This window comes from Aotus nancymaae, unplaced genomic scaffold, assembly GCF_030222135.1.
Source record: "Aotus nancymaae isolate 86718 unplaced genomic scaffold, 86718_ANA_hifiasm-v0.15.2.pri h1tg000036l, whole genome shotgun sequence".
NCBI lineage: Eukaryota > Metazoa > Chordata > Mammalia > Primates > Aotidae > Aotus > Aotus nancymaae.
Genome location: NW_026988450.1, coordinates 30684393 through 30711603, shown reverse-complemented (window position 1 = coordinate 30711603; position 27211 = coordinate 30684393). Strand labels below are relative to the sequence as shown.

The 27211-nt window shown below is 40.0% G+C and overlaps 1 protein-coding gene across 4 annotated transcripts in view; it reads right to left on the bottom strand.

Annotated features, from left to right (window-relative positions):
• LOC110568386 (integrator complex subunit 8-like) overlaps positions 1-25615 on the bottom strand; it is a 52234-nt gene extending 26619 nt beyond the window's left edge. For 3 of the 4 annotated variants that reach the window (XR_010345569.1, XM_064384303.1, XM_064384302.1), the window contains exons 1-12: positions 25549-25614; positions 24086-24260; positions 22006-22146; positions 21616-21687; positions 20073-20124; positions 17455-17637; positions 15925-15963; positions 13704-13811; positions 11752-11907; positions 8021-8121; positions 7125-7266; positions 286-356 (exon numbers count right to left, since the gene is read on the bottom strand). Coding sequence is in view for 2 of the 4 variants with exons in the window: in XM_064384303.1 (XP_064240373.1) it covers positions 286-356; positions 7125-7266; positions 8021-8121; positions 11752-11907; positions 13704-13811; positions 15925-15963; positions 17455-17637; positions 20073-20124; positions 21616-21687; positions 22006-22146; positions 24086-24260; positions 25549-25567 (1259 nt within the window). In the remaining 2 variants the exon portion in view is untranslated. Of the gene's footprint in view, positions 1-285; positions 357-7124; positions 7267-8020; positions 8122-11751; positions 11908-13703; positions 13812-15924; positions 15964-17454; positions 17638-20072; positions 20125-21615; positions 21688-22005; positions 22147-24085; positions 24261-25548 lie in introns of all 4 variants that reach the window. The other variant, XR_010345570.1, reaches the window with a different exon arrangement.
• Positions 25616-27211: the final 1596 nt, after the last annotated feature.

Below are 27211 nucleotides of genomic sequence, written 5' to 3'. Positions count from 1 at the left end.
TCACTTAAAAAGGCAACATTACATAAACTGTATAATAATATTTTGAAATAGATTTTAAAATTTCCCTTCGGTCCTTATTTAAAATTGTGATGTCAATGCCACAATATACAAAAAAGGTAACTATAAAATCCTAACATCTTACATGGCTACTCAAATTTGAACTTAATGGGTTCTCAAACCCCAGTTACTACCTGGTTGTAAGACACCCAAAACAAAAACAAAAGTAGTAACACACAGGACTAAGTTCACAGTTAAAAAAACAAAAAAGAAAATAAAGGTACTTACTTCAGAAAAGCAGCCATGTTTCCTTTCAAAGACTCTGAAGCTTTTTCTAAATTTATTGATCTTGAACATACCTAGGAATTTTAGTAATCTGCATTTGAATATACGTGCTTTAAAAAATGTAGATTATAATTTGAAAAGGTTAGATTTAAAAACAACTGAAGTTTTCTTTTGCAATCATATACCAGTGACAGATTTGGTTAAGTAACTTAACAGGAGATGAGACCAAGGAGTAAGAATCCATTAAAAAGGGGGAATGGAATCTGACCATTTTAATAACTGCAGGTGTATACACACAGTAAAGAATAACTTCGCTACCATGCTGTACAGTTCTCGCAGAATTTATCAAGTATGTTGCCAAATTATATTAAGTGATAAACCATAGAAATCAGTAGCTCCTGTCAGAAGAGTTGAATAAAAAATTTTTAAAAACAAAAAGAAAATGGTTGAAAAGAATGACTGATTTACCATGAGAATAGGATTCATGGTTCTATATTCATGAGCAGCTCATGAATAGTTAAAAAGATAACCAAAGTATAAAAAGTAAACAATGCAAACAAAGAAAAGAAACTAGTTATGGTTATATTAGTCATCTACAAATAATATTTTCATAATATTATTTTGAATTTATTCATTAGATGAGGATGCTTCCCCATGCATTATTCATAAGAAGCCAAAATAGTGTGAAAGTCCATAATCTCAAGAAATTGTTAAATATTTTCTACGTTGACACACACACATAAAATACAATGTTCATAGAAGTAGTATTCACAGTTGCCTAAAAGTAGAAATAACCTTAAGTCTACCACCTAATGAATGAACACACAAAATCTATGGCACATTCATTCAATGAAGTATTATTCAGCCATAAAAAGGAATGAAGTACTGATACATGCTACAATACTGAAAACATGCTAAGTGAAGGAAGCCAGTTATAAAAGAACATCTATTTCATAGTTCCATTTATATAAAATATCCAGAACAGACAAAACTATAGAGATAGAAAGTAGATTAGTAGCTGCCTCAGGTGGTGGGGGGCTGAGGGAAAACAAGGAGTGAGAGGTAACGAGTAAGAGATTATCTTTTTGGGGTGAAAAAAGTGAAGTGATAATTGCCCAACTCTAGGAATACACTAAAAAGCACTGACTTATACACTTAAAATGTGTGAACTGTATGGTATGCGAATTATATCTCAATGGAACCGTTTTAAAAAAAAAAAAAAAGGCCGGGTGCGGTGGCTCAAGCCTGTAATCCCAGCACTTTGGGAGGCCGAGACGGGTGGATCACGAGGTCAAGAGATCGAGACCGTCCTGGTCAACATGGTGAAACCCCGTCTCTACTAATACAAAAATTAGCTGGGCATGGTGGCGCGTGCCTGTAATCCCAGCTACTCAGGAGGCTGAGGCAGGAGAATTGCCTGAACCCAGGAGGCGGAGGTTGCGGTGAGCCGTGATCGCGCCATTGCACTCCAGCCTGGGTAACGAGCGAAACTCCGCCTCAAAAAAAAAAAAAAAAAACAGGCCTGGCTTGGTAGGCACTTTGGGAGGTCGGGCACTTTGAGAGACCAAGTGGATCACCTGAGGTCAACAGTTCAAGACTACCCTGGCTAACAGAGTGAACCTCATCTCTAATAAAAATACAAAAAAAATTAGCTGGGCGTGGTGGTGTGCGCCTGTAGTCAGCTACTCGGGGAGGCTGAGGCAAGAGAATCACTTGAACCCAGAAGGCGGATGTTGCCAAGTGAGCCAAGACCACACCACTGCTCTCCACCCTGGGCGAAAGAGGGACACTCAATCTCAAAAACACAAAAACAAAAGAAAGCCTAATATTTAAAAACTACTGTGTTGAAAAAAAAAAAAATTTACTATATTCAAATACCATTTTCTGATTAACAAATTAACCTATCAGTGAATAACATCTGAGTATCTTGGAGTATATGAAATATACTTGCATTCTAATAATTTTGCTTCTTTGCTGCCACATGTAAGATATTATGGTGAATAATAAATATTTGAGTCTCCTTTTACAAAAGTTTATTCACATAATAAGATGCACTGTACACGTGTTATGGAATAATGTAGGGAGCATATGTTAACTTTTGTTAAGGAACAGATCATGTTATGTGAATTTCACTCACCTCAATTTTTAAAAAGAAAAACTCGAACTAGTGGGTATCTCTGTAGATGTTTTAATATTAAAAAGATAAATTCTGCCTGTAATCCCAGCACTTTGGGAGGCTGAGGCAGGCGGATCACGAGGTCAAGAGATCGAGACCATCCTGGCCAACATGGTGAAACCCTGCCTCTACCAAAAAAATACAAAAATCAGCTGAGCGTGGTGGTGTGTGCCTGTAGTCCCAGCTACTCAAGAGGCTGAGGCAGGAGAATCGCTTGAACCCGGGAGGCAGAGGTTGAAGTGAGCCGAGACTGTGCCACTGCACTCCAGCCTGGTGCCTGGAGACAGAGCAAGACTCTGTCTCAAAAAAAAAAAAAAAAAAAACCCATAAATTTTAATACTAATAAACTTTTGATGAAGTGAACAGATCCTTAGAAAATGACTTCTTTTTTTTCCTTTTTTTCTTTCTACTTAAATTCTGGTGAGGTAGAAAATAACTTCTTAAAACTAAGTTTAGAAAAATGAGAATATAGCTCTATAATCACGGAGCAAAAACCTTCCCACAAAAAAGTTACCCAGGCCCAGGCTTTACTGATAATTCTACCCAAAACTGAAAGAAGCAATGACTGCATTTTTACACAAACTTTTCCAGACAATGAAAAAGACAGATGTCTCAACTTATTTACAGGACAAGTATGACCTTGACACCAGTATCAAAGGTAAGACAAGAAAGAAAAAAATAAGTGCACTGGCCAGGCGTGGTGGCTCACACCTGTAATCCTAGCACTTTGGGAGGCCGAAGTGGGAGGATCACTGGAGGTCAGGAGTTTGAAATCAGCCTGGCCAACACGGTGAAAACCCATCTCTACTAAAAATACAAAAAAAATTAGCCAGGCATGGTGGCGGGTGCCTGTAATCTCAGCTATTCTGGAGGTTGAGGCAGGAGAATCACTTGAACCTGGAGAAGGAGGTTGCAGTGAGCCAAGATCGCACCACTACACTCCAGCCTGGATGACAGAGTGAGACTCCATCTCAAAAAATAAAAAATTAAAACATGTGCATTAATCTCATACGTGAATATAGAAGAAAAAAACAAATATTAGCAAATCAAATCCAGCAATTTCTATTAAAAAAAAGATCATGACCTAGTTGGGTTTATTCCAGATGTGCAAACGTGTGTTAACACTTGAAAATCAATTATGCTTTATCACAATAACAGGTAAGAAGAGAGAAATTATGTGATCATTACAATAGACATAAAAAAAATTTATAGAATCTAAAAATAATTCATTATTTTAAAAACAGGATGTTCAGTGAACTAAGGAAAGAAGGAAACTTCCTTAATCAGATAAGGGATAGCTACAAGAAAAACCTACAATAAACATCATTCTAAATGGTGAAGTAGTGTAAGCTTTCCTTCTGAGACTGGGAGTGAGATGAGGCAGTTCACTATTCATACTTCTGGACACTGTAGGTAACAGCCAGCATGTTAAGTAAAAAGACATCAAAACTAAAAGGTTAGAAAAGGAATAAACAAAATGCATTTTTAACAGATGACTGACTGCATGCATAGAAAAATGAAATAATTCATACAATAATTAATGGAATTTTTAAAAGCTAAGCAAAGTTGTTGGATAGAAAACTATTAGAAAGTTCACTTATACTTCTATATCAATGCACAAACTATTTTCTTTTTTTTTTTTTTCTTGAGATGCAGTCTGGCTCTGTCATCCAGGCTGGAGTGCTGTGGCACAATCTCAGCCGACTGCAACCTCCACCTCCCTCCCAGGTTCAAGTGATTCTCCTTCCTCAGCCTCCTGAGGGCTGGGATTACAGGCACGCTCCACCATGCCCAGCTCATTTTTGCATTTTTTGTAGAGACAGGATTTCACCATGTTGGTCAGGCTGGACTTGAACTCCTGACCTTGTGATCCACCCACCTCGGCCTTCCAAAGTGCTGGGATTACACGCGTGAGCCACTGAGCTCGGCTGCATAAGCTATTTTCAAGTCTACGTTTAAAGAACTATGAAAAAAAAATTTAAGACTTCTATGTAAAAATTAGAAAGCTCTAAAGGACACTAAAGACTACCTAAAAAGAAATCAAGAGCCATACCCATTCATGGATTAGGACATCCAATAATGTAAAGATGTAAATTCTTAGGGGGTCTCCCTGAGCATACTTTGGCTTGGGAGGCTGTCCATTAATTTTATTATAAAAAAAGAAGCTTAAAAAAAAAAGACATCCTTTCTTTCCAAACTCGGTTCTAAATTTAATGTTGTTGCAAACAAAAATTCAACAGATTTGTGAAACTTGACAATCTGAGTCTGATGTATACACATAAAAATACAAAGGACAAGAACGACCAATATGACCTTGAAAACAAGGTAGAAGAACTTGCTCTCGATGGTATCAGGACATAGACATAATGAGGTATGGACAGACAAATAGCAAAGTGGTACAAAACGGCTCAGAAACAGACCCATACACGTATAGACACTTGGCATACGATAGAGATGGCCCTAGAGATTGGTGGAAAAGATTAACCTTTCAATAAATGGTGCTGGAACACTCCCTACTTCACCCTACTTCACACAAAAGCAACTGTAGGTTGATTAAAGACCTAAATGTGAAAGGAAGGCTACGCTATAAAACTTTTAGAAGATATAACACAGAAGAAAATCTTCATGACATGATAGAAAAAAAGCTTTCTTAAACGAGACACAGAAATCACTGTCATAAAGGAAAAATATGGTAAATTTGATATTATACTTTGGAACAATACAAAGAAAATTAAGCTGGGTGTGGTGGCTCATGCCTGTAATCCCAGGACTTTGGGAAGCCGAGGTGGGTGGATCATTCAGGAGTTTGAGACCAGCTTGGGCAACATGATGAAACCTCATCTTTACCAAAAATACAAAATATGAGCCAGGCATGGTGGCACGCACCTGCAGTCCCAGCTACTCAGGAGGCTGAGGTGGGAGGATGGCTTGAACCCAGGAGTTGGAGGTTACAGTGTGCTGAGATCGAATCACTGTACTCCAACCTGGGTGAAACAGTGAGATCCTGTCTCAGAATAAGAGAGAGAGAACTAAAAGACAAACGCAGAGAAGATACCTGCAATATTTAAAATTGGTTAAAAAAAAAAACAAAAAAACAAAAAAAAAATCTACTTCCAGAAAAAAAGACAGACAATCTAATAGAAAAATGAGACATAACACAGCTGGGTGCAGCAGCTGATTCCTGTAATCCCAGCACTTTCGGAGGCCAAGGCAGGAGGATCACTTGAGGTCAGGAGTTCGAGGCCAGCCTGGCCAACATGGCGAAACCTGTCTCTACTACAAATACAAAAATTAGCCAGGCATGGCGGCACATGCCTGTAATCCCAGCTACTTGGGAGGCTGAGGCCTGAGAACTGCTTCAACCTGGGAGGCAGAGGTTGCAGCGAGCTGAGATCAAGCCATTGTACTTCAACCTGGGCGACAAGAGCAGAACTCTGTCTCAAAAAAAAGAAAAAAAAAAACAAAAGAGGCATAACACTTGGAAAAGGTACCTCAAAAAACTAAATCCATGAGTAAAAACTAAATGAAGAGTTGTAGAAATGAAAACCTCAATGAGGTACTGTTAGAAAACCACCTCACAGGTGATCTGACAATAGCAAATGTTAACAAGGATACTGAACGATGAGAACACTCAGGCATGCTGGTAGTACAAACCACTTAGATATTAAAGAATAATGTTGCAGATATAGTTTTCCCTAGGTATATAATGTAAACTGGTGCATATGTGCACCTAGATACATGTACAAGTATGTTCCAAGCAGCAAAAACTATAAACACAAATATTCATCATCGTATGTGTATACAGCCATAAACTATAAAAAACACAAATGTCTCCCATCATGATAATGAAGAAACTGTGGCGTGGTCCATATAATATTCTAACATCTTAAAGCAATGAAAAAAATTGTGTTTATATACAACTTGAATAAATCTCACAAATATAATGTTTAGTGAAAGAAGATAAAGAGCACATATTGTATGATTCCATTTATATGAAGTTCAAAAGAGGCAAATTAAAGATTGTTCTTTCAGGATGCATACAGAGGGGATACAACTGAAAAGAAAGCAAGAAAATGATGATCACAGAAGTCCAGGGCAGTGGCTGCCTCAAGGGAAGGCAGAGGAGGTTGTAAAGACCACAACAAACGCTTCTAGAGAGCTGGCAACACTGTATCTTTGGAAGTGGTATTACCTGTGCTTTATGTATTTCTCTCAATGTCTGTAACATTAAGACTGTTAAGACAGAGGTAGAGTGATGCAGCAGAAACACAGACCCCACAGCACACAGGAGAGACTAGAGGTTTGATTTGGGCGTTCTTAGTAAACAGCTGATGAAACAAATGAGTGAAGCTTTGGAAGTGAATAAAAAATGAGTGAGCCAAAGATAAAAGTTCTATAAACAGAAACACTAAAGGAAGAGTAAAGAAGAAGTCAATGAAAGACTGAGGAGAATCCAATAAAGATTCTGAAGAAACATGGGGGAGAACTAGAAAAAGAGTTACAGTAGAAGACAAGGCGGAACGGCATAATCTGTCACAAGTGCCAACTGTCGGACACAGAAAGGCAGGGCAGACAGAAACAAAGGCACTGGATTTGGCATTTAAGAGGTTACTGGTAAGCTTAAAGCAAATTATAAATCAAAAGGGAAAAGAAAAACATGTCCTACCTCAAGAAGAAAGTCTATTTTCTCTTTATGAGGTCTAAGAAATAGCTGGTTGAATTGAACACTAATTGTTCTGCCTTCCAGTATATGACGGACTGTATTACAGGCACACACTTTAAAACAGATTTCATCTAGAGCTTCATTTCTGTAGAACACAAAAGTACATCAACTAGCGTTATTTTTTGTGTAAAAGAAAAGTGTATATTACAAAATTATATTCACAAGAATGAGCCATTTGTTTTTGAGAGGTAAAATTTTAGGATATTCAAGCAATTCAAGCATACTAATAAATATATACCAAATCGTGGGGAGAAAGCAAGCAGACAGGCTTTGAATTTATCAAGGGACAATTTAGTTACATATCAGGCAACAGAATGAAATTCTGCTATACATAATTTTTCCCCCAAGCATTTTTTTTTTTTTTGAGACAGACTCTTGCTTTGTCACCCAGGCTGGAGTCCAGTAGTGCAATCTCAGCTCACAGCAACCTCCACCTCTTGGGTTCAAGCAATTCTTGTGCCTCAGCCTCCTGAGTAACTGGGACTACAGGTGTGCATCACCACACCCAGCTAATTTTTATATTTTTTGGTAGAGACAGGGTTTCACCATGTTGGTCAGGCTGAACTCCTGACCTCAACTGATCCACCCACCTCGGCCTCTCAAAGTGTTAGGATTACAGGCATGAGCCACGGCGCCTGGCCCCTCCAAGCACTTTTAGAATGGACTAGATAGAGGAACACCAGAGTGGCTCCTCTGGCTATGTTTATTTCCCATATATTAACAACATGAAAATAATGTCAGAGTCATAAAAGTAATTCGAAGGTGTGGTTCTAATAAGCCAGAATGCATTGCTATTTTATTCAAAAACCAAAAAGTAATTTTTCAACTTACTCACTTACCCCTGTTGAGCTTTCTGAAAGAGTTCTCTTAGTACTGACTGTCGGAACTGGACAGGTAAACTCAAAGTGAAGTTGTCTTCAATGAAAATCTGTATTACCTCCTAGAACACATACAAAAAGTTGCACCCACTTCAAAAAATCATGGCAAAGTTTTGTTTTTGTTTTGTTTTTTACTTTAAACAAGTCTTTCTATAATGGAAAATACAAGTTGAAAAAAAATCACAGAAATATCTTACCTTTTCTTCCTAAATTCTAAAATTTGGTTAAGGGCAAAAACAGCCCTGCTACCCCTTTTTTAAAATTGAAGATCACAAACCAAAAATTAGAGGTAAGAAAAGAATCAATCAGTAAGGGGCAATTCAGCTATGTTATCGGAAAAAAATTTTAGGCTGGGCATGGTGCATCACGCCTGTAATCCCAGCACTTTGGGAGGCCAAGGCAGGTGGATCATGAGGTCAGGAATTCAAGACCAGCCAGGCCAACATGGTGAAACCCTGTCCCTAATGAAAATACAAAAATTAGCTGGGTGTCGTGGCGTGTGCCTATAATCACAGCTACTCTCAAACCCAGGAGGCAGAGGCTGCATTGGGCCGAGATCGAGCCACTGTACTCCAGACTGGGCGACAGAGCAAGACCCCATCTCAAAAAAAAAAAAAAAAAAATCTCTAAACACAAGTTCGTAAGACAAAGTAAAAAATACTAATTAACAGCTGGGCATGGTAGTTCATGCCTATAATCCCAGCACTTTGGGAGGCCCAGGCGGGTGGATCACCTGAGGTCAGGAGTAAGACCAGCCTGACCAATATGGTGAAACCCCATCTTTTTTTTTTTTTTTTTGAGACGGAGTTTCCCTCGTTACCCAGGCCGGAGTGCAATGGCGAGATCTCGGCTCACTGCAACCTCCACCTCCTGGGTTCAAGCAATTCTCCTGCCTCAGCCTCCCGAGTAGCTGGGACGACAGGCATGCGCCACCACATCCAGCTAATTTTCGTATTTTTAGTAGAGACAGGGTTTCACCATGTTGACCAGGATGGTCTCGATCTTTTGACCTCGTGATCCACCTGCCTCAGCCTCCCAAAGTGCTGGGATTATAGGCATGAGCCACTGCGCCCAGCCCCCATCTCTTAAAAAAATTATAATAATTTAAAAATTCAGCTGAAAACATATGCTAAGAAGTGATTCTAATAAATTTAAATGATTTAAAATATATTATCTGTAGACTACAAAAAAATACCCATTGTTACAGACTTTTTCTCAGCTCCTTCTCAAGCAACGGAAGAGTAGGAAAGAAAGAAGGGGTGCTAGGGAGAGAAGGGGGAAGGGAGATTTCTGAAAATGAAGCTAACCAGCCACTACCAGGAAAGTACTGACAAAAGTGGTTTCAAAACTATGGAGCAAGCACCAGCTTCACCTCCGTAACAAAACACAAGCAAGGCAGAGCTCTACAGGAGCAACACAGCAGCTTCCCAAATGTGAGAAGACACAGTTGTTACAGCTGCTCAACTACGACTTCATCAGCACTAAACAAAACTCACATCGTTGATAAAAACACAAGCCCATTCGAGAAATACAATTTCTAAGATACTCCTGCATGTGTAAGGGATGAATCTCAGAGTTGCCACAAAACTGTTATTGCCCCCTTCTTAGCTACGCATTACACTATTTTCTGATTTACATATTTTGGAACTTTATTACAGTCACAGTGACATGTGCCTATCTCTGGGTGATATTCCTAAGGTCTCATTGGCACAGGTCTTACCACTCCAGTGAGGCTTTTTTGCTTTGTTGGGTTTTTCTTTCGTTTCATTTTTTTATTTTTTTTAATTTTTTTATTTTTTATTGCATTTTAGGTTTTGGGGTACATGTGAAAAACATGCAAGGTTGTTGCATAGGTGCATACGTGGCAGTGTGATTTGCTGCCTTCCTCCCCTTCACCTATATCTGGCATTTCTCCCCATGCTATCCCTCCCCAACTCCCCACCCCCCTCTATCCCCGACAACAGACCCCAGTGTATAGTGCTCCCCTCCCTGTGTCCATGTGTTCTCATTGTTCAACACCCGCCTATGAGTGAGAACATGTGGTGTTTGATTTTCTGTTCTTGTGTCAGTTTGCTGAGAATGATGGTTTCCAGGTTCATCCACGTCCCTACAAAGGACGCGAACTCATCGTTTTTGATGGCTGCATAATATTCCATGGTGTATATGTGCCACATTTTTCCTGTCCAGTCTATCATCGATGGGCATTTGGGTTGGTTCCAGGTCTTTGCTATTGTAAACTGTGCTGCAATGAACATTCGTGTGCATGTGTCCTTATAGTAGAACGATTTATAATCCTTTGGATATATACCCAGTAATGGGATTGCTGGGTCAAATGGAATTTCTATTTCTAGGTCCTTGAGGAATCGCCACACTGTTTTCCACAGTGGTTGAACTAATTTACACTCCCACCCATTTTTGAGGCAGGGTCTTGCTCTGTCACCCAGGCCGGAGTACATTGGTGCTATCATAGCTCACTGCAACCCTGAACTCCTGGGCTCAAGCGATCCTCCTGCCTTGGCCTCCCAAGTGCTAGGATTACAGGTGTGAGCGACCACATCCAGCCAACTTGTTAAAGAATCTGTATTTTATGATAATTGACCTCACCCTTCATAAACCTTCACTAAGGAGATATAACTGAAAGCTCTCTAGTCTTTATTAAATTCACTTGTATATGTATAATTAAACTTCAAGAAAGTTTAATTTTCTTTCCTAGAACAAAGCAATACTTTTTTTAAAAAAGGGCCAAAAATAGGGGAAAGAAGTGCCATCTTGTTTTCTCTCTTCCTCTATTTTCTGTGAAAAACAAAAAATCCCCTAGATAAGAAAACTATAAAGCTGGAATAATACCCAATTGGAGACACAAAACTAAAAGTCAGTTATGGCTTTGTCGTTTCATGATTCCTCTTTTGAGTTAAACAACATGAACGAATGCACTGTTTCTTCTTTAGAATGCATTCCAACAAAGACTTTAAAAGCATAATTCTAATTCCCAGCGATTTTCATAATAAAACTGAAGATAAACACCAAGAGGTGGGGGAAGGGAGGCAACAAAAGTCTCAAACGACTCATAAAGGCCTTCTCATGAACCAAACTGAGATGGTGAGTAGGCTCAAGGGCAGGCGGGCTCTGTCTGTAACAGACCATCCAAACCCACCAGAACTGCCATGTTCGCTGTGCTCCCTTTCTCCTTCAGTCTTCTTATTTGGAAGGGCTAATAAAGCTGGGCTACAAGCCATACATCCAAAAGACACGAGACTTAATGTTTTGTAAAACTAAAAGCTATTAATATATAAGCAGCCAACAATCCCAGCTGCTAAATAAACACACACAACTAAAGGCTGTCTACCTGCAATTTTTTAATGTTAAAAGTTCTGCTTACAAGTATTTCTTACAGAATGTATTTAAAATAGGCAAACTTTATACTTTTAAGAAAAGATAATAACAATGAAAAACTAACATCTGTGTAATGCTTTGCCTTAGAAATTACAAACTATAACTTCTCACTAGATTTTCATAAGAATCTCAGGAAATGGGATAATTATTACCATTATATTACAGGCAGGTCTGACAGTGTAAATGACTTGCCCCAAGTGGCGTAACTGGTAAACTGGTGGCGCCAGGATTTGAACTTAGTTTTGTCTGGCTTCCAAAACTTTTCAACTACACCAGCGCATCCCCCTTATAAATCTTACCTGATAGCTGCCAGATCTCAAACAAATATGGACTTGACTATATGGAGTCAATTGTTGAGACGTACTATCAGAAGGAGGTACAAGAACATCACACGCTTGACAATAGCCAGCTAACCGCTTCTCATCTATGGTACAATGAAGAGATAATGAACCTCTCTGTAAAGTAAGAGGTATACACCATTATCCACTCATGTAATATGAACAATAGTCTAGCACCACCTTAGCATGTTTTAACAGTACACGGAAATGCTAATAAATTGCTAATGAAAAGGAAATGCTCATGAAAAATTCAAAATTGGAGGAACCAAAAAACAAAAAGATTAAAGGCTTAGAACAGGGGTCAAAAAACTGTTGCTATAGGCCAAATCCAGCCTATAGTCTGTTTTTGTTTGTCCTTGGAGCTAAGAACAATTTCTGTGGGCTATAAACTACTCAAAGGGGACAAAAAAATACTAAGAATATGCAATAGAGACTGAATGTGGCCCAGAAAACCTGGAATATTTAGTAGCTGGCCCTTTACAAAGAAAGTTTGCTGAAGCTTGGTTTAGCGTTTTCAGGCCAATATACAAAGGTGGACACCGTTATCATACCAAGCAGGTACGACAAGACATTAGCAAAGAACAAATGGTGTTAAAATTAAAGACAAGCTTAAAGGATTTAAAAGACATATACCAGACAGAGATTTAAAGGAGAGAGCAGGCTGGGCAAGGTGGCTCACGCCTGTAATCCCAGCACTTTGGAAGGCTGAGGCGGAGAGATCACAAAGTCAGGAGATCAAGGCCATCCTAGCCAACATGGTGAAACCCTGTCTCTACTAAAAATACAAAAATTAGCTAGGTGTGATGGCATGTCCCTGTAATCCCAGCTACTCAGGAGGCTGAGGCAGGAGAATCGCTTGAACCAGGGAGTTGGAGGTTGCAGTGAGCCAAGATCATGCCACCGCATTCCAGCCTGGCAACAGAGTAAGACTCCGTCTCCAAAAAAAAGGAGAGAGCAAAGAAAACATAATCATCACTCAATTGGAAAGAACAGAAATGCTTTTACCCAGAGAATTCAAAAAAAAAGTTTGAAAAAAATATGAAAGTTTCAAATTATTGTATCTGAAATGCCACAAAATTAGAAACCTGATGTATTTCCCAGGCAAAGTAAAATGGGGATTTCTAGTGGGTCTAGCTAGAATAACGAAAGCATTTAAACCTCTAGGGCATTTAATCAATATCTCTACTAAGGACAGCAGAGATTGAAGCGGGAATTTTTCCAGGCACCAGGCATACAAAAACCTAGTTGTACACTTCACAATTCAGTCATCTGAATCATAAAAATAAAAACACAAATCATAAACACAGTAAAAATGTTTACTCATGTTAGGAATTAATGAAAGGCAAGTTTATAAAAGATACCATATTTCACTCATCAAGTTAGAAAAAAAAAATTTTTTTTTAAACACTCACTAACTGAAGTGCCCTGAGAGAAATGTACCTGGAAAGTAATTTGGTTTGATAAATTATAGCCTCGAAAAAAATTAAATAACCACTGACATGGTAATGCTTGTAGAAACTTAAAAGTATCTGAAATCTGAAGAAAAATTTAGGCTTGAAGATACAAATATCGCAGCTTTATAATAAACAACCTAACCGCCCAAGCATAAGGGAAATGAAGTCAGAGTACTTCCACATGATACATTCAGAATGCCTAGTCAAAGATTTAAGCAAGATACAGAATATTTACAATGAGCTTAACTGTACAAAAACATATAACTACAAAAAAAAAGGGGAAGAAAATATATTAGATTTGGAAAAGGGGTTATTTTCAGGTTATATTACTACAAATTTTTTAAAACCAGTTTTAGCACTTTCTTGAACATTACAAATAATGAACACATTTTTATTATCCCAAAAATCAAAGCCAAAAAAAAGAACTGCGTATTAAGTGCCTATTATGACTGGATTTACCTCTGCAATTAGTTCTTTGGTTCTAAAAAATTTTTCCCTGGCATTTTCATAAACAGCTGAATTTGTGGAGCCTTGCTGGAAGTATGCTGCACCCAAATCATAGCACACCTGAAATAATAATAAACACCAATTTGCTTAATAATTTCTCAGGTACTTAAGAGCTGACAGAACCAAAATTCTCTTTATCTCAGGAAAACAAAGAAAAAAAGACACAGAAAAACACATATTCCAAGGAGCGGTGCTACCGTCAATGTTCTTAGTCACAAGCAACATAAACCAATTCTGGTCAATTTAAGCAGAAAACCGATTTACTGAGATTTCAGGTTGCCTACAGAATTGTTAGAAAGGCTAAAGAATCTGACTAGAAAAAAGGGCAAGAGAGGCATGCAGTCAAGATGAGAGCCAACACTGGTCTAATGAAGACACCACTGCAGACAATCTCAACACAAGATTCCACAGCTCCTGTCACCTGTAGCCACCAGGAGCAGACCCTGAAAGCAGCAGCTCCATTCCCGCAAGCGCTGCCCCTGGAAACCAGATTTTACTGTCACTGTTGCCGCTACGTACCACCACAATGGATTCTCCACCGCCCTCAATGCTATGACTTACTAGGACTAGCTCCCGATTCAGTCTAAAAGAAGCGTACCCATCTGTTTTGTAAAACTGATGTGATATGCCTGCCCTTGAGTCAGATGAGGCTAGAGAAAGCTAGTACTGGAGTTTTCAGTTTATTTCATAAGAAGCAGGCTCTGCCTCCTACAAGTCTGAAAAGATCGGAAATTCTTCTAATACAGGAGAGGGAAAAAAAAGCTGGGGAGCCCCTCAAAAGTGAAGGTGGTACACATCTAACATAACATACTGGTTAAATTAAGAAATCTAAACTAGAAAACTTTTCCAGTCGTATGTTTCTATGACAGAAGTTGTATGTAAGATGTGGACAACAGGCAAAAAAGAAAAGAATTTATAATGTTTTTCCAAAAGCTTTCTTAGATTGACACCTGGAATTACCAAATGCAAAACTCAAAAAAGACTCAGATTATTTAGTTCAACTTGGCCATTTTATGGATAAGAATACAAAGGCCCAGAAAGTGACGTGAAAAGCACACAAGTAGTGGCAGAGCCCATGTTTGAACTCAGATTCCTAAACTCCTCAAATTTATTCTACACATGGCTGACGGATCAAGTCTTCTTAATCTGACTGACTTAAAAAGTCTTTGCCAGGTGAGGTGGCTCATGCCTGTAATCCCAGTACTTTGGGAGGCCAAGGCGAGTGGAGGTCAAGAGATGGAAACCATCCTGGCCAACATGGTGAAGCCCTGTCTCTACTAAAAATACAAAAATTAACGGGGCATGGTGGTGCACATCTGTAGTCCCAGCTACTCAGGAGGCTGAGGCAGGACAATCGCTTGAACTCGGAAGGCAAAGGTTGCAGTGAGCCGATATTATGACACTGCACTCCACCCTGGCGACAGAGTGAGACTCCGTCTCAAAAAAAAAAAAAACGAAAAACAAAGTCTTCAATTATTCCCCAAAACAGAAGAAAGTTCAAACTTCTTCCCCTGCTATGTAAGGAGCTCTGAATCTGGCCTAATCTCTCTTCCTAAACCTCTCTACCGTACTCTTATTTTAATGATACCAGTCTTCTCAATTCCCTATTCACACAAGATCCTAGAAATAAGCTTCATTCCACATCCCTTACTCCTTTTATATCACCAAACCAACCTCTGGCAACAGATACTTACTCCTCTTCCAAACTCCTACGCCATAATCATGCCTGGTGTTCATCATGAAACCACTCTTTAGCGATAGCTTTATTAATATGGTTCTGTGCAATTCAACGAATCCAGGTTAATTCTTTTTAGCCTCTACAACATTGCTTTACACTATTTAGACCACACTACATGTTTGGCTGATTTTTTCTTTTCTCGTTCTTTTTTTTTTTTTTACGGCAACCTCCTCCTCCTGGGTTCAAGCAATTCTCCTGCCTCAGCATCTCGAGTAGCTGGGATTACAGCTAATTTTTGTATTTGTTGTAGAGACAGGATTTCACCACATTAGCCAGGCTGGTCTCAAAACTCCTAACCTCAGGTGATCTGCCCGCCTCGGCCTCCCTTGGCTCATTTTCGTTCTAGAGAGTTCATCCTATCTGGAGTAAATGGATGCTAAAAGAGCAAAACACACACACACACACACACACACACACACACACACGCATACTTACTATAGTTATGTATAAGTCTGCTTTCCAAGCAAAGATGGACTGCAAAATACCAAAAAGATATTTTCAAGTATTACTCTAGTAACTGACTAGCCACCACAATGAGTTTAGTAGTGGTCAATAGGTGGTCAATAGATTTATTATAAAAACAAAATAAAACCTGATAATGAAGCTGCCCTGAAGGGCAGTAAGACCTGGTTTTATTGGGGAAAAAAATAACAATTTTTCTTTTAAGTCTCAGGTAAATTTTAATAAAGAACCTACTTTAAATATTATCATGCCAGGAAATGAGTGTTACCATCAATTTGCCTTTCAAAAAACAGGAACTGTCACTCAGCTATGCAAGTAAAAGAACAGCTGATAGTTTACCTAGCACATATAGATGTTTTACAGAAGTTTTGTTTTCAGGTTGTATCATCCACCATATTGTGAAAATCAGAAGTGTTATCAACAACTTTTAAACAAGCTTTGAAAGATCATGAGAAACTATGCACCAGTAACACTACTATATGCAAGGTTCATCAGTGATTTTAAAAGGTTACCACCAAGTATCCTGTAATCCCAGTACTTTGGGGGGCTGAGGTGGGAGGATCCCTTGAGCCCAGGAGTTCGAGACCAGCCTGGGCAACATAGGGAGACTCTATAAATAATTAAAAATTTAAAGAAAAAAAGGTTACCAAGTCTCAATACTTCATTACTCCTACTCCTGCTGTAAACTGCAGCTAATCAGGCCTTAAATAAATGCTTACCTTCAGCTCTGGAAACAGCTCATCTATACAGACGCCTTCCCAAAACTGTCATAACTATTTTTACACCTTTCCAGAAAAGGAATTAGTGATAAAGAAGCCATGCCAACTCATACAACTGAAGAAAGAGAATACAATTTAGAAGGCATGATTCTAGTAGCACTCTCTAGGAAATTGCTGAATACTTTAATATCTCTATTTTACTCAAGGTTCTATTCTAGAAAGTAAGACACAGAACATTAAAAAAAAAAAAAAAAAAAAAAAAAAAAAAGAGATGTCAAAGAGTTTATAATCCAGCAGGGAAAAAAGAAGACATAAAGTAATATCCGACAATAAGCATCAACTGAAAGCTGTGAAATGAATGAGGGGCCCAGAGTCAGAGAAGGTGGGCAAACTTAAGATCCCTGAAAAGCTACACAGTGTCTCCTGAGGTCTAGATTTTTCAAAGTCCAGCACGTTATTAGTTTTCATTTTCTTTTGTTCTGATTACATTTCTCATAATATGAATGAACTGCAAATCAATTATATATAACCGTATTCTCGGTACTTAAACTCTGTCTCCTAAATACAATCAGGAAACTATTTCAGAGACAATAGATCACATAAAATTTCCCTTCCATTTCTTTCAGAAAAATGTCAAATCTTATAAATGTATAAAAACAATGCAGCTTTAATAGCATCTTAAGAGACAAAAGCAGAAATAAATTCTAATTAAAAATAGGAGGATAACCTCATATAAGATTTTCCAAAAAAACTGCTATACATTAATTAAATATCAAACGAATACCTGGCACTGCATTTCTTCGGTTCTGACTTTCGATCCAGCAGTAGAACTCTCAGTTTCTCCATTTACCATGCCTGGTTCCATGGCCAATAAATCTAGAGTTCTCATCATATGGACATAAAGATCCTTGTTTAATTTTAGGGCTGCCTCTAGTACCAAAATAGAATCAGCAGCTTGTTCTTTCAGCTACAAAAATCAATAAACAAATTAAAATACAAAAATAGCAATTGATTATACTAACCAAAAGTATGTATAGTATATTTAGTAGCTCAGTGCACTAAGCTATTAAAACAAATTTAACACAGCAAGAGTACAATTAAATTTGTTGTAATAAAGTTACCTTAAAACAAAGAAAATAAGTTCCTACTGTGAGATTAGAAAATATGAAAAACAGGAAAGACTAGTATATTTTTTTCTGTAGAAAAGTTAATGCTTTAGGCTAGGTGCAGTGGCTCATACCTGTAATCCCGACACCTTGGGAGACCAAGCAAGGTAGGAGGATCATTTGAGGCCAGGAGTTCGAGACCCGCCTAGCCAAAGTGGAGAAATTCCGTTTCAACTAAAACTACAAAAATTAGCTGGGCGTGCTAATGCACATTTGTAATCCCAGCTACTTGGGAGGCTGAGGCACGAGAATTGCTCGAACCCAAGAGGCAGAGGTTGCAGTGAGCTAAGATTGTGCCACTGTACTCCAGCCTGGTGACAGAATAATTCTCTGTCTAAAAAAGAAAGAAAAGCTAATGCTTTGAAGATTTAGCTGGACACAGTGGCTCATGTATGTAATCCCAGCACTTTGGGGGTCTGAGGTGGGTGAATCGCTTGAGTCCAGAAGTTTGAGACCTGACTGAACAACATGGCAAAATCCCATCTCTACAAAAAATACAAAAATTAGCCAAATGTGGTGGCACATGCCTGTAGTCCCAGATACTGAGAACACTGAGGTGGGAGGATCGCTTGAGGCCAGGAGGTGGAGGCCGCAATGAGCCAAGATCAGGCCACTGCACTCCAGCCTGGGCAACAGAGTCAGACTCTGTCTAACAAAGATTTGCACTATTCCACTTGATTTATTCAAGAAATGTCTGTGTGCTTCAACATGCCAGCCATTTTATTAGGAACTAGATAACAAAACTTCCACATTCCAAAATAATAGAGCATATTTGCTATACAAGCAAATACAGATCGTTTCTTACCTTTCTCTCTCCTTGCCCAGCCCCTACACCTCACATGGTAATCTGGAACACTGTAGGTGTTAATTACAGAGATCATTTCTAAATTATAGAAACTCTCAGGTTTCTAATTTTCCATTACGTAGATCAATTTAAAAATAACTGCTAGGCCCGGTGCCGTGGCTCACGCCTATAATTCCAACACTTTGGGAGGCCGAGGCAAGCAGATCACTTGAGGTCAGGTGTTCGAGACCAGCCTGGCCAACAGGGTAAAACCCCATCTCTACTAAAAATACAAAAAATTAGCTGGGCGTGGTGGCACAGGCCTATAGTCCCAGCTACTCGGGAGGCTGAGGCTGGAGAATTGCTTCAACCAGGGAGGCAGAGGTTGCAGTGAGCCAAGATCACATCACTGTCACTCCAGCCTGGGCGACAGAGCAATACGCTATCTCAAAAAAAAAAAAAAATTAAAATTAAAATTAAAAGCGGCTATAACTTATTATAAAAGTAATTTTTAAAATATAAAGTACACATGTTTGTCATAGAGTTTTTGGAAAACACAAAAGAATATAAAAACATCACCTGTAAAATCAGTTTCTCATATCGACTAATGTATCATGAAATAGTCAATTTTTAAAATATAAAGTATACATGTTTGTCATAGTTTTTGAAAAATACAAAAGATATAATAAAGACATCATCTGTCAAATCAGTTTCTCATATCAACTAATGTATCATGAAATTTACAAATAGCGGTACTCTACTATTAGAATTGAAAGTCTATGTGTGATTTAGAATAATACCTATATCCTAATAGTAAAAACCTTAATGTCACTGCACTTAAGACCTTCTCAACTCTTGCGTCCCCCCAGATTAGAAAATGCATCTCTGAGGTCCCCAACCCCTAGGCCACGTACTGGTACCAGGAACCAGGCTGCACAGCAGGAAGTGAGGAGCAGGTAAGCAAGAGAAGCTTCATCTGTATTCACAGCCGCTCCCCATCGCTCACATTATAGCCTGAGCAACAACTCCTATCAGATCAATGGGGTCATCAGATTCTCATCAGAGCACAACCCTATCGTGAACTACACGATAGGTGTGAGAGATCCATGTTGCACGCTACTTGTGAGAATTAATGACTGATGAGCTGTCACTGATTCCCACCAGCCCCAGATGGAACCACCTAGCTGTAGGAAAACAAGTTCAGGGTTTCCACTGATTCTAAGTGAGCTGGATAATTATTTCCTTATATATTACAATGTAATAATAATGGAAATAAAGTGCACAATAAATGTAATGTGTTTGAATCATCCTGAAACCACCCCCACCCCGCCCCCCATTCAGTTTCCTGGAAATTGTCTTCCCCAAAACCAGTCCCTGGTGCCAAAAAGGTTGGGGACTGCTGCTCTAAAGTTGTTCCTGAAATGTTACCGTGTAACGGATGCCAGTACATACCACTTTCAAAATGTTTTCCGTTAGCTCTTTTTCCTGTTGCATTTGATTCATACTAAAGAAAAACAATTGAAAACAAAAGTATTAAAAGTTACTCTCAAGACAAAAAAAAAAAATCTAAAGAGCATCATTCTTGAAAGTCAGGTTCAGTTTAAATAAGACTGTTTTTAATGTTATTTATTTTCATGTCTGGAAAAACACCTCAACTATTATGATGCTCATTAACTTACCAGTATTTTCTCATTTACTTTGTTTGGGTTTTCTGCTTTTCAGATGGGGTCTGCCTGTCATCCAGACTGGGGTACAGTGGCACCATCACTGCAACTTCAACCTCCTGGGCTCAAGTAATCCTCCCACCTTAACCTCCCAAAATGTTAACAGGTGTGAGCCACAGCACCCAGCCTCATTTACTGAATTTAAGAGCAAAACTTAACAAAAGCTCATTTGTATCAAGTTAGAAACTATGCTCTCTAGCTCCAAATTTGGGTAAGCTGCCACATGGAAACTAAGATCAGGTTTAAAACTCCATCCTTCTCCACTCCCACAGCTTCACTTGACTAGCCTTAAAAATAAAACATTTAGGCCGGGCATGGTGGCTCACACCTGTAAGCCCTGCACTTTGGGAGGCCAAGAAGGGAGGATGACAAGGTCAGGAGTTCAAGACCAGCCTGGCCAACATGGTGAAACTCTATCTCCACTAAAAAATACAAAAAAAATAGCCAGGCATGGTGGCGTGTGCCTGTAGTCCCAGCTACTCAGGAGTCTGAGGCAGGAGAATTGCTTGAACCCAGGAGGTGGAGGTTGCAGTGAGCTGAGATCATGCCACTGCACTCCAGCTTGGGCAAAAGAGTGAGATTTCGTCTCAAAAATAAAAATTAAATTAAATTTTAAATTTTAAAAAAGAAAACCTCCAGATACAACCAACTACTATAATTGTACCCTAATATTTACATATATTAATTTCCCCACATAGAAATGTATCTTCTTCAAGACAATTTAATTAAATGAAAAAAATAGCAGGCTGGGTGCCATGGCTCACACCCGTAATCCCAGCACCTTGGGAGGCCAAGGGAAGTCACCTGAGATCAACACCAGCCTGGCCTACATGGCAAAACCCCATCTCTACTAAAAAATACAAAAATCAGCTGGGTGTGGTGGCGAACACCTGCACTCCCAGCTACTCAGGAGCCTGAGATGGGAGAATCACTTGAACCCAGGAGGCAGAGGCTGCAGCGAGCTGAGATCGTACCAATGCACTCCAGCCTGGGCGACAGAGCGAGTCTCCATCTCAAAAAACAAAACGAAACAAAAACTCAATGCTTTCAGATAAATGGCACAATTCCCAAAGTGCTTCCCTTCTCAGAGCTCTGTATCTAGCACACTACCTGACTCTCTAGTCTCTCTAACTCCTTCAAACAAACCTTCATATAGGCCTTCTGCCCTCCTATTCTTATTCTACTTCTTAGAACACGTTATTAAAAACTTGAAAACATTTTTAAAACTCTAATGAAAAAAGTGCCAGGAAGGGTCATAGCTGCCAACTTACACACTTAACTGAGGGGGTCCAGGTTTTGCCTGTTTGACTGAAAAACTACTTTGAACGATCATCCTAATTGCCCTGAAAAAAAGACAGGAAAAAGAAAATTTAATACATTATAAATGTCATTTCAATTATTTCTTCAAGTACTCCTCAGGCTTGTATAAATTATCTGAAGCATTAAATGGCATGTGGTAAAGCCTTCATAAATCATCCACATTTTTATTAGACTGCTTTTCATCTATGCAGTCACAAATTTTCTCCACCATCAGACTCACAGTTCCCAAGATCTGAGAAATCTCTGCAGCAGAACGGGTCCATTAAAAGCATACCCCTAAAAGCCACAGTGCAATAAAAGAGAGGTTGCCCAACACCTTCTGGGTTTATGAAAATATTTACCGTCTATTGTAGAGAAGTATAGCCATGGCAGTGGTTGGAGGTAAAGTGGCCAGATCCATGTCTACATGCTTTGTCCCAGGAGGAACTTTACTGATACAGAGTAGTTCATTTAGTAGCATATTCAACACTGGAACAGACAAACTTAAAAGAAGCAAAACGTACATGTTTGCATGTTAACTGTGGAAGAAACACAAAATACATACAACAATTCCATATCCTCACTGAAAATAGCTACATTGTCAAGGAACCACATCTTCGGGTTTACCAATCAAATATGGAAAGACGTTAAGAACTTTTTGTTATGAAAAAACTTAAAACATAAAAATAGGCAGAATATTGCCAGGTGTGGTGGCTCACGCCTATAATCCCAGCAATTTGGGAGGCCGAGGCGGGCGGATCACCTGATGTTGGCAGTTCAAGACCAACCTGACCAATATGGAGAAACCCCATCTCTACTAAAAATACAAAACTTAGCCAGGTGTGGTGACACACACCTGTAATCCCAGCTACTCAGGAGGCTGAAGCAGGAGAATCGCTTGAACCTGGGAGGCGAAGGTTTGCGGTGAGCCAGGATCGTGCCATTGCACTCCAGCCTGGGCAACAAGATCAAAACTCCGTCTCAAAAAAAAACAAAACAGTAGACAGAATATAATGAACCCCTATGTAACCATCATTTAGCAGTTATCATCTGATGGCCAATCTTATTTCATCTCTACTCTTACCCACTTCCCAAATCATTTTGTCCATAAATATTTCAGAATATATCTCAAAATTCACTCTTAATCACGGTATTAATTTCACATCTAAAAAATTTAGACTTGCTTACTGAACAGCCTATCAGTGTTCAATTTTCCAGCTGCCTCGCACATGCCATACTTCTTTGTACTCACTGTTATCTGTTGATGTCTCTTCAATCACGTATGGGTTCCCCCCCTCAAATTAAAAATACATTTAAAAAAGTCTAATATTTAATGCTGAAGAATGTGGTTTAAAAGGGGGGTTTTTGAATACTACTGGTTAGAGTATAAACTCTTTTGGAATGCAATGGGCAATATGTATCTGTCTTAAAAATGTTTATACCACATTTAAGTATCCTAAGGATACAACTCAAAATACAGATAATTTTATGAGCAAAGATATTTAAGGCCCTGTGATTTATAATAGTGAAAAACTACAAATCAACTAATTTACTGTTAATTAAGAAACAGTTAACAACTTATCCATACAACGGAATCCTCTCCAAAAAATTACAAAGGGGAAATGTTCATAGGGTATGATCACAACTTTAAGCCTATGGAGAGGAAAGAACAAAAATTACATGAAAATGTTTAAAAAAAAAAAAAGAAAGAAAACCTCTCCCTCCCCAATTATTTCCTATTTTCTGAATTTTTCCCAACTTCCTATAAGGTATTTAATTGTGATGAGAAGGGGATGAAAATAAATCATTTCCTAACCACAGAGTTCAAAGTATTTTTAAGCAAATAAGCACTGATTCCAGATCAGCTGTTTTAATAGGAGATAGTGATTTATGACCAGTAAAATTAACTCAATTATTCAATAGCAAATCATCCATAATACTACACATCTACCATTATTTTTTATTCATTGTCTTCAGATACGTAAGTCAATTGAGAAATTTACAACAGTTTAGGCGTGGATTTTTCTCTCGTTACCACATCAAAAGTAATGTTATTCCTGCATATTTTATCAAGAATATATAGTCTTTATTTTATCATTATTTTTTTCCTGAGTCTCACTCTATCACCCAGGCTGGACAACCTCAGCCTCCCAGGTTCAAGCAATTCTCGTGCCTCAGCCTCTCAAGTTCCTGGGATTTCAGGCACCCACCACCACACTTGGCTAGAAATGGGGTTTCATCCTGATGGCCAGGATGGTCTGGAACTCCTGACCTCAAGTAATCTGCCTGCCTTGGCCTCCCAAAGTGCTTGGGATTACAGGCGTGGTGCTACAGCGCCCAGCCTGTAATTTTTAAGAGCCAGTATCACAAAAGCATATATAGAAATAAACTAAGACATTTAAATAGTACATCAGATGAAATTTCACTGAAATTTTTATGTACCTTTTCTCTAATATGTTTAAGTCCCACTTCAAATGTGCAGCAACTTTAAGATCAAGTAGTTTTAAAATACGATTTCTCTTGCTATCAGGCGGAGGTTGAACTTGGTTTTGTTCGTCAACTGAAGGTTTGGAAGCCTGTTCCAAAAACTGAACTATAAGTTGCACCGGTGCAGGATCTAGGATTTAAAAGAATATAAATTCTTAAATTTAAGTTTTAATTATGAAGATACAAAAGGATTTTTTTCTGCCCCAAAAGGAGTCCAAACAGCTGTGCTGTTATAATGACTAAGAAATACCATATGCAAAAAGTGTGCTTGGGAGTTAAAGGGGAAGATCAGGAAGAGTGGAAAGGAGGAAGGGTAACAGATCAGTGTGGAAGCAAGCAAAAAAAGCACCTCACAGGGTAGCACATAATAGTTATAGATTTCTGGTTCTGCAAATAACCACTGCTAATTAGAAGAATGAGATACAAGCATTAGAACTATTATTTTGACACTTAATTACGGGGACCTCCATCAAGTTACCTCTGCACCTGTTTCCTCCAATGCAAAACAGAGGATATTACCTACTTCACATGATCATTGTGAAGATTGAATTAAAGGAGGTAACAGATGTGAACAATTAAGCACAGTGCATGGCACCCTGCAAGCACTCAACAAGTATCTTTCAAAAGGAATGAATTAGGGCATTATACAGCTGGCAAAACTGCCTAAGTACGCAAACTACTTACACGGTGGTCTCTATCACTTAACGCCAGTCTATGAGACAGAATAAGCCATATATAGATTTGAATTTAGCAAAATGCTGTCTGAGGAACTTACCTTTCCGTGCCCACACCTTTTTTGAGAATGCCTGGAGTCTTCCTCCTTCCCTAATCACAACCATTTAACTGGGTTATTAATCATTATCATCAGTATAAAAAAACCATTTTACAAAAGTGCAGCAGTTCCTGCTTTAAAATATTTTCTTATTTACAACCCGACTTTGGAATAATTAAGAGTCAATAAAATTCCTTCATTGAAAAACAAAATGTTTACGAACCTAGTAACTAGCGTCAGAATCAGCATCCCACAGCCGATTCTCCCCATTTCCCTGAATTTATTCCGCTTGGGGTTCAGTGAAGGAGGGGTCCGGTCAGCCTCCCCGACCCAAGCAACCACAGGACGCGCCTCGCAGGCTCAAAACCCCAACAGTAAAAAGGTAAATCGTAAAAACGACCGAAGGGTTTGGGCTGACAGCGCCAAGCCCGCCCCTCCCGGGGTGGGAGAGCCTTTGTTTCCAGCTTTGCTTTGACCCTCCACCCGGGCACGTTTTAGGCAAGCGAAGAGCCCCGCCGGAGCTGGGCTCCCTTGCGCGCCTCCCAGGCCGCAGCTTCGGTGGCCGAGAAGGCGGGGAAGGGAGGGAGGCCGGGCGGACAGCGCCGGTGGCGGCGTCCCGCTCCCCAGGTGCAGACGCCGTGCTCACCCGGGCAGGTCTTGCGCATGTTTCTCCAACAGTGGCTCCTCCAGCAGGAACTCAAACCAGCAGGTCTGCGGCGGGGTGCAGGGCCGGCTGGAGATGGCCGCCTGCCGGTCCGCCGCCTCCGCGCTTATCCTGCCCCCGCCGCCGCTACCACCAGGGCCGCTTCCCGGCTCCAACCTGACACTTGGATACGGGCCGGGACCGGGGCCAGCGGTCAGCGGAACCCGGCGGGCGAGAGGCCCCGCTCCAAACGCCCCGGAAACTCACACAACCCAAAATGGCGGCGCGGGCCAGCCGGAGCAACGGTCCTGGATCTGCCTCCTCGTGCCACCGCCGCGCCTTCGGACCAATCGCTATTAGGGTTGGAGAAGGAAGGGGCGTGACTAACCTTCGAGCCACGCCTCCTCCCGGTTGCCATAGGAGACGGCAACGCGTGAAGCCGGGTCGCGGGTGGTGGTAGTTCTCTGTTTCCTGATAATTCTCCAGAGAGAAAATGAGACAGCCTCATCTAGGGTTGCAGCGGGCCTCAATATTTTCGTAAAGTCGAATGCGACGGGTTCTAGTTGTGACCCAGGCTAAGTTTATCTCCGGTGCTTTCAAGTTCCCGGTTCCCATTTCTGAGATTTCCTAGCACCTGGGTCCTCTCCGCAGATGCTCCCGCTGTCCTGCAGTGGGCACGAGCGTCCTGCTCGCTTCATGGACGATGGCTGCACGCAGTGAGATCCAGCCTTGCTCCTGTTGTGAAAGTGAGGCATGTGCAGACAAGACTTCATCCACCCTGGGCAGCCTCCCTGAGCTTCTGTCATCCTGGGTGCTATGTCAGTAATAGACCTACTGCATGGAACCTGTGTGCATGTGTTCTGTCTTCTCAGACTCTTGCAAGTGATAGAAACTGGCATAACAACTTGTGCAGTGGGCGAGATGGTTAGAGTTTTCCCCTGGGATTGACACTGGCCCACAGTGAACCTGCTTCACACCTGTTACTTGGCAGAAGGTTGGTTTGAAAGGTAGGAGCTAGTGGGTAAAAAGAATAGTTGACTGGCATCACTCCAAGCCACTGGTTCTCAAAGTATTGTTCCTGAACGAGCAGCATCAGCATTATCGGAGAACCTGCAGAAATGCACATTTTCAGATACTACCTCAGACCTACTGAATCAGAAATTCTGGAGTCGAAGCCCAACCAGCTGAGGTGTATCAAGCCCTCCAGGTGGTTCCTGATGCATGCTCATGTTTAGTGCACATTAGAATCACCTGGGGAGCTTTTACAGCTCAGCTGGCTCAGCCACACCCAAAACCAATTAAGTCAGAATCTCAACAAGTGGAACATGGCTATCAGTATTTTTGTTTTAATTTCCCAGGATTCCATTGTGCAGCCAAAGTACAGAGCCAGTGTTGAGTCTAATTTTATTTTTATTTTATTTTAATTAATTAATTTATTTATTTTGAGACAGAGTCTCGCTCTGTTGCCCAGGCTGGTGTGCAGCGGTGCGATCTTAGCTCACTGCAACCTCTGCCTCCTGGGTTCAAGCAATTCTTCTGCCTCAGCCTCTGGAGTAGCTGGGACTACAGGTGTCTGCCACCACGCCCAGCTAATTTTGTTTTTTTAAGACAGAGTCTCACTTTGTCACCCAGGCTGGAGTGCAATGGCTCAGTCTCGGCTCACTGC